The 14,150-nt window shown below is 39.4% G+C and overlaps 1 protein-coding gene across 1 annotated transcript; it reads left to right on the top strand.

Annotated features, from left to right (window-relative positions):
* Nucleotides 1-3,116: 3,116 nt before the first annotated feature.
* Gprin3 (GPRIN family member 3) lies at nt 3,117-12,431 on the top strand. Its single transcript, XM_019205454.2, has 2 exons — nt 3,117-3,205; nt 6,689-12,431. Exon 2 carries the CDS (start codon nt 6,803-6,805, stop codon nt 9,095-9,097), a length of 2,295 nt encoding a protein of 764 aa, XP_019060999.1. The 5' UTR covers nt 3,117-3,205; nt 6,689-6,802; the 3' UTR covers nt 9,098-12,431.
* Nucleotides 12,432-14,150: the final 1,719 nt, after the last annotated feature.

The following is a 14,150-nucleotide window of genomic DNA, read 5'->3' as shown; positions in this document are numbered from 1 at the left end:
CATCCACTGAGGTCCTCAACTCATTCCTCGGTTATAAATTCTTAACTTTTGTTGTATGTGGGTTTGAACCCATTCTCTCGTCCATCTCTCCAGCCTTGACACTTATTGTTATAGTCCTGAATAAAGCCTCCCTTGCCATTTTAATGGGTGTCAGAATAACTTTTAACACAGATTAAAGCTTCAATACTGAGGTTTTTTTAAAGAACCTAATACTTATATGGTGCTTAACATGTGCCATGATGTTCTTTGTTCTAAAAGTTAAGTCTGTTCCTCCTGAAAACCTAATGAAGTAGTACTGTGGTTATTATCTTTAATGCATAGATGAAACTGGGGCCCTGGAGGTTACTCACCCAGGCACACAGAGATAGAGCTATAAAGTAGAACCGATATTTCAATCCAAGGAGGCTGCCCCAGAATCCATGTTCTTGAAGCACAAGGTCACTCTGCCCTTGGAAGTAGGTTGGGTTATCTGCTCTATCTTCAGAGCAAGACCTTCAGATTCAGCTGCACACAGAAACCTCCTAATGTTAATGAGTCAAGCAGGGCTGAGGGGATTGGGCCACATGGAAAGTCTGTGCCCATCAAGTGCTACCTAGGCGTTGCCATCTAGAAAATGCAAATCTTCTGGTTTTTGAAGTAGAAGAAGGAAGGGAGAAATGTGGGTTTTTATGAAGGATCTGTTCAGTTTGAAAGAGAAAGAAGGGAAAGATAAAAGAGAGAGGAGAAGGGGACAAGGGAAGGGAAAGGGAAACCATGCAGGACACACACATACACCTGGGAGAAAGGACTTATTCAGTCTGGAGGAGAGACATTTGCAACCTCATTTTAATTTTTTATTTACTTTTATTTTTATTGCTACAAGTTTGTAGTACATAATGATTACATTTATCGTGGGGCATTGGTATATGTGAATAACACATCTTAAGTCCTCTTCATTGAAATCTTTTAACTTTCAGTTGCTGAACTTTGAGCTTTTCATATTTTACAATTCTTTGGCAAACTGGGTTTCTTGGCTCCAGCTCCCTAACATGAGGACAGGCTGTACTCCTGGCTTTGTGAGATCCACCTGCTTTTCATAGCAGGTGTCCAGTCTTCTTGGTTTTAATCATCAAAACCTGGATGACAGTTTAATAAATAAGATACCACCATTTTCTTACTTCTAGGAGCACTGTTTTGAATTGTGTTTTCATTAATATTTCATGTCATGTGTCAAAATTTCCTGTCAGTTCAGAATTTTGCCGGGCTTTAAGAATGGTTATTTCAAAGGGAAACAGTGTTAATTAATAACTCTTATGTATAAGACCCTGCTCTACATCCTATGGGGTAACCAGAAAAGGATCAATAAGCTTCTCATCTTCCCTCCTAGGTCTTGCAGTATCTGTGGAAATGGGGCATTTATGCAACTAACAAATGGTACAAAACAGTTGTGAAAATCACAATACAAAAGACAAGGACAACTAACTTGTTGGAGCTTTTTGAAAAAAAATAAACTATAACTTGAATACTTTAGAGGCCTTCAAAAAGGAAATTGTGTTATCATTATGTATGCCTAAAATGTACCAGTAAATGTTTTGCTATTTTTAAAAAGTGAGGGCAAAACTTTTTTTTTTTTTTAAAGGGAAATTGGGTTCAGGTAGGGCCTTGAAGACTGTTGGGGTTTTGGGAGATGAGAGCAGACAGTAGGCAGAAAGGTATGGTAAACTTTGATGTGGGAGAGGGAGAGGGAAAAACAGAAGCATGTTTGCTTGGGGCATGGCAAGGGACTGAAATGGAAAATTCAACTATGGAAAAATACAATTAAAACCCGGAGACATGGTTTAAATGAGCAGAGAGCAGTCAAGACCTGGGATGGGAAAATGGTCAATCTGTCAATAAGAATATTCAACCAGATGCAATGGTTTGTGGGAAAAAGTAAGTTCAGTTCACCATTGGATATCACATCATAGTAGATCAGCCAAACAAGATTTTTAAAATTTAAAATGTATTTTCAAACCAAATTGACCTTGCTTTATTTTGACATTTTATAGCCTGTGCTGAGATTGCACTGTTTCATGTATTATCCATCACTTGCAAATAAGTAGGATCCTTGAATGCTGGAGGCAGAAAAGTTCTTAGGAATCATAAAACCCATTTGCCAATGAGTTAATTTGAGGCCCAGCAAGATTAAATGATTAGCCTAAAGTAACACAGCCTACTAATGATAGAGATAATGTTTAAATATAGTCTGCCATTATTTTGTCCATATGCCTTTCGGTACAAATCCCAGGTCATATTGAATAGATTTGTAAAGCTTTAGCATTACTCCACTTCTGAGTACCTCCATCTCCCCTCCTGGTGTCCTACTTATCACTCCCATTTACTAATGAATATATTGCTTTCTTAATATTTTTAGAATTTACATAATCATATACAAACCTGTTTTATGTATGTACATAAGCACATGGAGTGTTTTAGGTATTGATATCGTCTTTTCTATATCTTGATTTTTTTTTTCAAGCCACCAAGGTTTGGAGAAATCCTTGCCAAATGGAAAGTTTTTTTGTTTGTTTAGTCCCAAGGATCCAACTCAGGATCTTGTACTTGCAAGGGAGATGATGGAACCACTGGCTAAATCCCCAAACCTCTAGTTATTTATTTTCACAGTTGCTTAGTATGTTATAGTAGGGATATGTCATGATATACCCTACCATTCCCCTTATTCATGAGGATTGGCTTGCTTCCAGTTTTTCCTTCTACAAATAGTACTTCAACATATTTATCCATACATCTATATATGCTGGTATTTTATTTCTGTTGATAAGAGTTGGTGCTACTGGGTCAAGGAAATGTGTATTTTTAGTTTTCAAAACTAAACTCCTTCCTCAACAAAGCTGTAGCAATACACATGTGTGTGTAGAATTAAGAAAAGTTCTTTCACTAGGTCTTCTTAGGCCAGAGTGTTGTCTCTTTTAATAATTTTTGCAAGGGCAATTGGTATAAAGTAAAACCTCACTTTTAATTTGTACTTATTTGACTACGGATGAATTTGATCTTCTTTACATAAGCTTGCTAGTTTAATTTCTCATTGTGTAAGCTGTGTTTTCATGTTCTTCGTGTTTTGTTTTGTTTTCCCATAGAACGATTTCCTTGGTGTGAAGATTCAACATGGCTAAATAGAGGTGCAGCCACCTTGGAGCTACTCAGAGAAAATCAACTAAAAACACAGGTAATTGAAAGAAAAGGAGGGACATACATCCTGATGCCAAAATCAGTCTGAAATAAAAGACTTGCGAATCAAACAAAAAGGCATAGGACTTTATAAAACAGAAATCAGTTTACAGGGCTGCCAGTGGCATGGCCACAAGCCTGCAGAACAGGAACCCCCATTCTGGAAGTTCCCAAGCACTGATGGACTGCAATCATGCTGCAAAGTCAAGCTACACAAGATAAATCCAGGATATAAGGCCCCTCACTCCTTTTACCTTCCTGCAAACAAAAGATACTGCAGCCTGGCAACAAATTTCTCTGGCACACAAAGGGACTACTGACCAGGAACCTGATCCCTCCCAGTTTCTCTTTCTCTCTCACTCTTTTTCTCTCTTCTTTTCTTTTCTTTTCTTCCCCCATTGTTGTTGTGGACCCTAGCGGCTATCTGGAACCTCTAGCAAAAGCAAAGTTAGGGACCACAGTAGAGTAATAATAGTGCGTGGAACAGCAGGACTCCTCTTGCCCTGTGACCAGCAGGCACCAGAAAGGGACACTGATGGGAGGGATTTAAGCAGTCTTGGGCAGAGGTAGGACGAATACGAAGTCAGCATTCCCCCTGCTAGAGAAGACATTGAAGCAGATGGAGTAGCCCTGGGAGGAGAGAGGAGAGTCAGTGGAGGCTGTGCAAGTACGGGAAGGCACCAACTGTAACAAGACTGGGAGTATCCTCGGTCTGTCTCTGAGGGCACCACATCTGCTTGGAGAGCAATAAAGAGACAAACAGGTAAGGAGACGCGGGTGGGCTGCTGATGAGCATACAGAAAGTTGCTGACTGAAGACTGGCCCGGCCCCCAATCCCGAGACCAAAATCAGCACCACACCCACTACTAATCCTTCTGCAGACTTGACAGGGTTGCCAAACAGTTTTGGGCTCTGAGTTGGACACTGCAACAGAATTGTGGACACAAGAGGCATTTTATTGTTTTTGTTTTGTTTTGTTTTGTTTGATTGCTTGTTTTCCTTTTTATGTCTTTGCTGTTGTTGTTGTTGTTTAGGTTTTTGCATTAATTGTTTTGTTTTGTTCCTCTTGTTTCTCTATTTCCTCAATTGTCTTTCTTGATTTTTTGATATTTTTATGTGAGTGAACATAGCCTCTAGTCTTCCTGGTTTGTTTCCATATTCTTTTGCTTTCTTCTTTATTCTATACTCTGTTGCCCTCTTTTCCAGTGTCCCAAAGCTTGGGTGATCTTTCTTTACCTTTCAGCTTTGCTTCTTTTTTTTTGTAAGCAAAATATTTATTGGTACATTTTTAGATACACATAATAACATTTCATCATAGGGAATTTGTACCTGTACATAATATATCTTGTGTCTTCCTTTTTTTCCCATTCCTATCTCCTCCTTTCAACCCCTCTTCCCCTCCTTATTTACAAAAGCTTTATTTCTTTTTTTTAGCAAAAATATTCATTGGTACATTTCATTTATCTCTCTGTGTTGTTCCCTATCCCTCTAAACTTCCACCCCACACACACAGGGTAAAATTACTCTACAAAGGGGAAACTCAGTTAAAAGTACCAACTTAGTAAATACCACAGTTTGTCCATTTCTCAGCCATGCTTGATGATTGTACTACTTTAACCAAGGTTTCATACCTGTTATAATCAGTTATTCAGCCTTGTATGACAACACTGTGATTGTTTGGGGTCATCACTGTCACCATAGTCCAGTACTAAAGGACTGGTTGCTGAACCAAATAGCAACTTCTCATCTCTAATAAATTGGGAGGGTAGAGGAACAGGCACAAAGATCAAGACCCACCTACACCTAGAAGACGTCTTTGAGGAATAGGCACTTCTTAGGGAAGCCTTGATACTAGTGATAAAGCTATCTACCATAAGAAGTTTACAGGCATTAATATAGAAAACAAATTAAAATTAAAAATGGACAATGACAAGACGCAGAAGGAAAATGCAACCCGAGACCACAAGCCCACCCAGGACAAGTTCAGGGAACAATGAAAGGGAATCAGTAGCCACCCACCTGAACTTTCTAAAATGATAACAGCAGAAGTAAAAAACCCAGATGCATGAGGCTATAGAGAAAATCAGTTGAGAAATAATTTCCCAGATAAAGAAGAGGAGTGACAATCAAAATGAAGAATTGTTCAGTGAATCTAGAGTAAACGCAGACTTTTTTTAAAAAGAGGAGCTTAGGAAAACAATGGAAACTATGAATGCCCAACATATAAAAGAAATGAAAACAGATTCAAACAGATATCTGGGAGATTAAAAATTCCATTCATAGTATACCCAACTCTTTGAATAAAGGTGAGGATAGAAGATCAGATCTAGAAGACAGGATTGTGGTTAGTGATCACAAAAAGAAAAATTTCTTAAAAATAGAAATAAACAATAAAAAAATCAATCCAACAACTGCAAGATGATGCAAAGAACAAAATAGGATTGACTGGAGTCAATGAGAAAGCAGAGGACACCACAAACATAATAAAATATCTATTTACAGATTCCAGAATTTCAACACAAGAACAGAATGTTAAAAGCTGTTAGAGAAAAGAAACATCATGTAGAAAAGAAAGCCCATCAGAATCACAGAAGACTTCTCAACACAAACCCTTAAGTCAAGAAAAGCTTGGAGTGAAGTATTTCTAGTCCTAAAAGACAACTTCCAACCCAGATTGATGCACCGTGAAAAACTATCTGCCTATCCTTTTTGCCTATCCTCTAATACATCAAACATTTTTTCTAAAATCTATTGCATTTTTATTTGTATCTTTTGCCGTGCAAAACTTTTGAACTTCAGTCACATAAGTTTATGTTTTCTGATATAGTTTCTGCCTCATCAGAAAAATCCAACCACCACTAGATTATCCTGATGGTTTTAGACTTTCTTACATGGTTTTAGTTTGTCTATTTTACATTTTAACCTTTGACCCATCTAAGATTTCCTTTTGGAATTGGTATAAGATAAAAGTCTGGTTTGTTTTTCTTCCAGAGGGACTGTTTGTCGGCCTCTTATGTTGGATAACCCACCCTTTGGCCCCCAAAGTGAAATATCTCATTTGTCAAATATTAAACCCCTCTTCAGTCAGGGTCTATTTCTTAATATTCTATTTCAGATAAGCTATCTGTTCAGGCCTACTTCAGTACTTACTGATTTAATTACGGTAGCTTTACAAAGTTTCTGATTTCTGGTAAATCAGATTACACAAATTACTTTTCAGGTAGTTATCAAATATAGGTGTTTACATTAAAATCTATTTCTAGACAGCAATGGGATACAAGCAGAAATTAACATATCACAATAACAGTTGTTTCATTAAATGTTTTTTCAAAATCTTTCTTCCCACGGTCTATTTTCTGTCAGCAGATTGGAAATAAAAGTTTAATGTGTTTATGTGACCGTATAAAAATGGCAATTTGGTATACTTTTAGTTCAGTGGTATACCATATTAATGGCACTATTTCTTTTTTTTAATCCTCAGTCCAGTATTTCAGAGGACTCGTCCCTGGCTGTGTATTTATCCTGAGAACTAACAGCTTCCCAGAAGAAACATCACGCAAGGGAGGGCACTGGAGTGTTCTTAGAGAAAAATTCCATGGGGACTGTACCTGACCCTCTGAGATCCACAAAAGCTTCCCTGATTGCAGTTGCTGGAAGAGAAGAGCCTCAAGAACTGCAGGCTGCCTCACCCCGGCACCAACCAGCTCAACTGGGTAGGGATACCAATGGCCTTGCGGGCTTCCCTACAGAACCCAGCCTCGGCCCCAGAACAGCTGCTGAGTCTCTGATGCAGGCTTTTGAGCATGAGACCACCCAGCCAGACATGTCTTCCCCTGGTGTCTTCAATGAGGTGGCGAAGGCATCTCCCACACACAATTCTCCTGGTCATTCCCAGCTGCCAGGAAGCAGCGAGCCCATAGCACCAGCCCAGAGTCCCACAGGCAGAAAGGATCTTATACGCACACCATTGACAATGCCAGCCCATCAGCACATTCACCAGGCCACCCAAGGTGAACGGCCCAGTGCCAGTGCCTCAGGGGTACCTGAAGATTCCTCAGTGACGTTGCAGAGAACCTCAGATGGAGAGCAACCTGAGAGGTTAAGTTGTCCTGCCGTGGGCACCGGTGGCAGCAACAAAGAGCAAGTGCTCTGTGATTTTCCTTCTGAGGAAACTATCCAGGGAATGGCACCGACTCCAAATACAGAAGCCATGGTGTGCAGTCCTTCATCCTGTCCTGCAGGTGGACAAGAAAGAAAAAAGGAGCAAGCTGTCTGTGACTCCATGGGTAGGTCCTGTGACCCCCCAGCAGGAGAAGATGGATGTGCAGACAACAAACAGCCCCCGGCCACTGCCTCCTCAAACACCCGAGGTGTAACTTCTCCTCTACCCCACCTCACTAGCAAAGGCTCCACGTGTCCTCCAGATCCAGAGAAGGAGCTGTTGCCAGCACATGAGGTGTCAAGGTTCAAAGAAGCCAGCACGATGACCAACCAAGTTGAAAATGTAAAGGAAGTCTCCAGCAGAACCCAGCAAGATGCTGAGGTACAGGCAGTGGCGAGTGTGGAGAGCAGATCTGTCTCCACCAGCCCTAGCATCCTCACTGCATTCTTAAAGGAAATCCCTGCCCCTGAGCTTTTGGAACAACAAGAGCAGCTGCGTGTCATTTTCCATGGTAGTGGTAGTGAGAGCCATGTGCTAGAACTCTCTAACACCATGCCAGAACTTCAGGAATCGGGTCAGTGTCCTGGCACTATGCCACAGGTGCACATCCAGGTGGCTTCAGCTGTTTCTGCAGCTGTCCAAGGGGACCATAAACCAGTGAACCAACCAGATGAAGTCCTTAAAACCACGTCAATCAATGTGGCCTGCAGTCATGCCCATGATATTTTCAAAGAGGATGGGAAGTCAGCAGGAATGACCCCTCCCGAGGAAGAGCCAACCTGTACACAGCTTTCAGGTACTAATTCTAGCTCCCTGAAGTCTAGCTCCACTAACCATATTTCTAGCATTGCAGGCACTGAAGCTGACAATAGTCGTGGTTTGGGGAAATATGAAACTGAGCTCTCTGAGTTTGTAGTGAAAACCACAGAGGACCACAAAACAGGTTCAAATTGCAAACACTCTGACTCCTGTACCAGAAGAGATGACCAGTCCAGGAGTTCGGAGCCCACTAATAAAGGAGGTGCAAAGGAGAGGAAGTCTGAGTCTTCTCGAATAGTAAAAGAGCAAGAGTCTGTTGGCACCAGTGCTCCGGATGCTAAGACACTACTGCTCCATCCTAAATCTAAAGAAAATGGAGGTTCGGGATCCACACCCTCCCCACTTAAGAAGAACCAGGAAGGCGTCTCAGAAGACAACAGACAGACCAAGACGGCCACAAGCCTAAGCCTGCCATCCGATTCCATGGGGGACTCCAGCCCAGGTTCTGGAAAGCGGACCCCTTCTCGCTCCGTCAAAGCCAGCCCACGCCGGGCCAGCCGGGTCAGCGAGTTCCTCAAGGAGCTGAATGTGACAGCGGCCGCTGCTCAGGTGGGACTCACGCCAGGAGAGAAGAAGAAGCAGCTGAGCACAGACTCCAAGCTGAAACAGTCCAAGCGTGTCAGGGACGTGGTGTGGGACGAGCAGGGCATGACCTGGGAAGTGTACGGTGCCTCGCTAGACCCGGAGTCCCTGGGAATCGCCATCCAGAACCATTTACAAAGACAAATTAAGGAACAAGAGAAATTAATCAAAACGCAAAGTGGTCAGACCCGGAGATCCATTTCCTCAGATACTTCTTCAAATAAGAAGCTCAAAGGCAGGCAGCAGAGTGTTTTCCAGTCCGTGCTGCAGAACTTTCGACGCCCTAACTGTTGTGTCCGTCCTGCCCCATCTTCTGTGTTAGACTGAAAAGGAGTCCAAGTATACATCCATGGTATTCATGTGTGCCCATCTATGCCAAGGAAGAGACCAGGAAGAAAAAGCAAGTGTTAACTACAGCCACTTGATTAAGAAAGTGTGTGTCCTTTAACTGATGGCCCATAAGTAAAAATGCCATTTCAACTGGAAAGTAAGCAGGAGAAGAAAAGCAAATTTCACCGAAGGTTTTCATCCCTAAATAAGTGAAAATACTGTTCAACGGGTTGTAAAAAAAAATATGGTGTTGCTTATAGAAATAACATTATCATTGTACATGTGTCATTTTGTATCACTGCCTCAATTTATCACATGATGGTATATCCATTAAAGATCCTCACTTTATATTAAAAAGCAAAAAAAAAAAAAAACACTACTAGCAAAAATCTTACTGCAGTCCTATTACAGTAAGAATATTATTACCACACAAAATTTAAGTAGGTAATAAGAACCACAATGTAATAAACTTGAAACAAATTTGACTTATTCCTAGGCCAGATATCTTTAAATACATAAAACACCAAATATGAATTAGCATTTGTAAATGTCTTCAGACAACCTTTTTATCAACCTTGTTACATATACAAGAAAGTAATGTTAGGAAAATTAACTAAGCTTTTGAATATGAGTAATATCTAAATCAACCATGAATTTATATGTACACATTTTCCTGTGCAAAAGATTCTGAACAAATTAAATTCTTGTTTTCTTACACCAGAGAAAGTATATGGAACTGGATTCTTGGAAGGAATCATCAAATTATAATAATTGCAGATTTTATGTTATCCTGTAATATACTACTGAGAGCATTACCTTTCTGATACAGAATAATAAATAGCAGATTACCAAACACTTTTCTCTGTGTCAATACAAGGCAAGGCTCCTGAGTAAAAGAAATACTATATTTAATCTTAATTTCTGTAAACAGCATGAAAGTAGTGTATTTCTTTTGATTTAGTTTGGTAGCATCTAGTAACAAATATAATCAACACCAAATGGAACACAGGCTTTCTTGGATGATACAAATATCAATTTAATTGCTTAAGTCTATGATCTGGAGCAAGAAAGTAATTTCTGAAAATTTTGAAGTTAGGAAAGATACCATCATGCCTCCACCTTCAAACCCAGCAGAAGAGGTCTTTAAGAAACCATAGTTTGAGCTTTGAGTGGGCCAAGTCCCCTCAGAACACAAGCACCTGCTTGAGCTTAGTCCTCCCTCATCTCTGGAAGAGGAGGGGTTTCCAGAGACCCTACCAAAGCCTTGGTGACCAACAGAGGTGTGCAGATTGTGGTACTGGAGAAAAGGGCAAGAGCTAAAGCACTAGAAAGGCTTTCCTTCCTGGAGTCATTGTAGGGAGAGCATCAGTCTCCATCTCGCATAAAAAACTGTTACATGTTCGAGGGGTGCTGGTTATCATCTGTGACTTCATTCCTCCACTGAGCCAGCAAAAATAATCTGACCACCTATTATGTTCTTCAGAGACTCAAGTACCATTGGTACCATCAATTCACAATATCTAGTTTGGCTTGTTTCAGCTTAAAGAGGGGGAAAAAATCATTCCCGAGCTTTAACATCACAAGCTACACTGGGCCCAACCCAAATTAATAAAATGGCTTTGATTTCTTGCAAAGCATTTTAACTGTATATCCAGCCTGCAGAAGTAGACACAGTGACAGCACTGACAGCATCCTCACAGCCTGAGATTGGTAATTACAGTTGTTATATCTGGAATTTATAATGAATTTTATAATGCACATTTTTCAGTTTCTTACTAATTGCCCTCTATTAAGAATACTATCTAAAGTAGAAGTTACCACCAAATTACCAATCAAATTATTATTAATGATTAGAGATTTAGTTTAAAACTCTTTTGGCCTTAGGCACCCATTTATCTCAGTTGCCTTTTCCAGGACACAATCTTGTCTTCTCACTCTCAGGCTGTCTCCAGCCCAGGATGGCACACGTGCTGTGTATACACAGGGTACACTTTGAGTACACAGGGACAGCTGTCAACAGAGCCCACTCTAGATGGGCAGGCCCCAGGTAATCCTTGGCTGTGAGACAGAACAGGATGTTCCTGCATTAAAACAGAGTAGAAAGAACTCAGCATCTGGCAATAATATTTATTTTCATGAGTTTAGAGTAACCACATGATTTATAAATAGTTAATTGAATCAGTGACCTAAGACAGTTGTAGGCATTTACACCACATTAAATAAATCAAAACTGTTCATTTGATTTTGTGATTGTGCCTCTCAAATGAACTCTTCAAAAAAAATGCTTGAGGTCCGTAAGTTTGGCTTTTTTTGGTGCTAGAACTAAATTCTTGACTCCTATAACACTCTAGAAATTGTCACAAAATAGAACAAAGGCTTTCTTCTTTTGTTGCTTATTGAATCTTATAGAACTAACAGCTTTTAGAAATAATTGAATGCGTAAATAAGATAGGAACCTATTTAAAATAGTGTTTTGACAATAAATACTTATTTGAAATTTTTCCTTCACTTCAGTCAGCAACACAGCGTTAGAATTTTGCACATCATTTGAGATCCCTTGAGTTCATTCAATGAGGAAGTTACAGAATCGTTTTTCTGGTAGATCCTGTGAACTTTCTCAGTTATTCCTTCCTTCACCTGCATTACACACACTGGGATGAAAGTTGTTTGATGTTCCTTAATACCTTTTACACATGTATCTTTGTTTTTGAAATATATAAGAAATATTTTATTAAATCAAGATATAGGAAATAGTCCTTAGCCCAGTAATAAAAGTGGTGCATTAGACTTCAGCATGTGGGGAAATCATTCATCATTTACAATGTGAAGATATTATACCACTTACCAAGTAAATATCAGAAATTTTTATTTAAATATTGATTGTTCTATTTTTATGACCACAAGAAAAGTATCTTGGCTTCAGCTACCATATGTTTATCTTGAATGCTTTTGTAATTATGTCTTTTTGGATTATGGGCTATTGATGCCACAGGTCAGCTACTTTACATACAGTAAAATCCAGATTATCTTTTCTGTTTTGGGTCAGTGGCCTAAACTGAACATTTTTTTCAGTCAAGTTTAACTAGAAACCTCTTTCTTTGTGTCCAAAGTGAAATATTTATAAAGTGTATTAATATGTTTTCCTACCTTGCCAAGTCCAGCAATATTGAATGTACTTTGGTCTTTGGTAACGCTCTAATCTTCAAAATCATCTGATACACTTTATTTTAAGTATCAGCATAGGTTAAAAAATTGGACTAAGTTCACATGTGTAGCATATAACACAGAGGTTGGATTGGATTTTGAAACCTTTTTTTTTTTTTTTTTTTTTTTTTTTTTTTTTTTTTTTGGTACTGGTGATTGAACTCAGGTCCTTGCACTTGCAAGGCAGGCCACAAAACTGCTGAGCTAAATCGCTGGCCCATGAAACCAAATTCTTAACAGGATCTCTCTGTCTTAAATAAGAAAGAAGAGAAAAATGACACTTGGTTGTAATCCAGTTTATTGAGGTTTATCATCCCTAGTTTGTTCTGTTATTCCTTTCATTTTAGGGAATCCCCATAATTCTGGGAATAGCTGTATATACCACACAAAAAATAGAAAACATTATGACTAAAATTCATTTACAGAGGCTATGTACAAGTAAAGTATGCTGTTAATATAGATTGTCTGGCCTTTGCAGTATTACAGTTTTGCTGCCAAAATGTGACAAACTATTATCTTCTTTTCCTCCTACATATTTTGCAAGTGTTAAAAAATTGTACACCTCTACTACCGCATAATTCACCATATCCCTTGCCTACATTTTCAGAATCAGTGTAAAGACAACTGATGCATTAGGACAAGGTTTCCATATATGTATACATGTTTTTATTGAAAACGGGGCACTTACAGCCTTGGCTAGACCTACACCTGCCTGATTTACTAATTACAACGCTGCCATGGAGATGGGGATGTTTACTCTCTCCGGCTTTGTCCTACGTGGTGTTTGAGAAATGAAGCCTGTGAGTTTCCCTCTGTGATAAGAGCACAGTGAACTCAGAGGTGACCACCTCGATCCCCACCCCTGCTTTGTAGACACAGTGAATCCGAAGTCGCCCACTTCCTCTTCAGTGTTTGCCATTTCACATCCATATCTGAGCGTGCTGTTTTCCACGGTGAGCAGTGTTCCTTGTCACATGTGACCCTTTTGGTTGACTCTTTCCGAATGCAAATCAGCTGCTGCCACCTGGCAAATAACAGGCGATTTGCTGAATCTCTTGTCCATCCATATAACTATATCCTTCTTAATGAAATTCTGTAACTGGCTGAGTAATTATAAATGTCATCCGTGCAACCACATGAGCTTAAGAATGGCTGCACAATTTTGAACTTTTTTTTTTTTTGCAAAAGAAGAAAATATAGTCTTATAAATGTTAAAACATTTTCATGAACTTTATCCTACTCTCAGAAAAAAATAATTATCCTTGGATACAGAAATCAAATAGATTTGGTTTGCAAGGACGAATGAAGATGAACTGAGGTGGAAAAATTCTGTTTCATAAGTAATCAGTGGCATCTGCCAGAGGTCATTACAGCTACTTTTAACTGTGAACACTCACCAGCTAAACAACTCACTTGCCACAACCAGATAACCTCTCTCAACTAAATCCAATACATCTGTATATATGTGTAGATAGAAACAAACAAACAAATAAATTCCTGAAACATTACTTTTGGCTGTTAGAAAAACCAAGGTGATAATAATTGTAAAGAACGTTCAAATTACCATGGGACATGGAGAAACGACTGTGGGGCCAGAATGGTGCAATAAGATGTTATTTACAAGTTTTTTAAAACCCAGATATCTCAGATGTTAATCATGAGAATAAAGACTATTGAGTACGAAATTAAAGCCAAGCAATAATGTGCCAAAAAAATGAGGCCGTTATACCAGCAAGTGCACCTATTAAGGGCACAACATTATATAACTGTGGTTTGCTCTGTGAAGACTGACTATAACCCAGAGGATAAATGAAGTTAAGGCATCATTTCTATTTTCCTGTTGGAA

This window comes from Fukomys damarensis, unplaced genomic scaffold, assembly GCF_012274545.1.
Source record: "Fukomys damarensis isolate Sample0158 unplaced genomic scaffold, DMR_v1.0_HiC HiC_scaffold_32, whole genome shotgun sequence".
Taxonomy (NCBI): domain Eukaryota; kingdom Metazoa; phylum Chordata; class Mammalia; order Rodentia; family Bathyergidae; genus Fukomys; species Fukomys damarensis.
The sequence above is the reverse complement of the archived record's forward strand: the minus strand, read 5'-3'. Positions and strand labels throughout refer to the sequence as shown.

Bases quoted from the DNA above. Each gene is read 5' to 3' on its own strand.
- Gprin3 (XM_019205454.2), top strand. From the start codon at position 6,803: ATGGGGACTGTACCTGACCCTCTGAGATCCACAAAAGCTTCCCTGATT.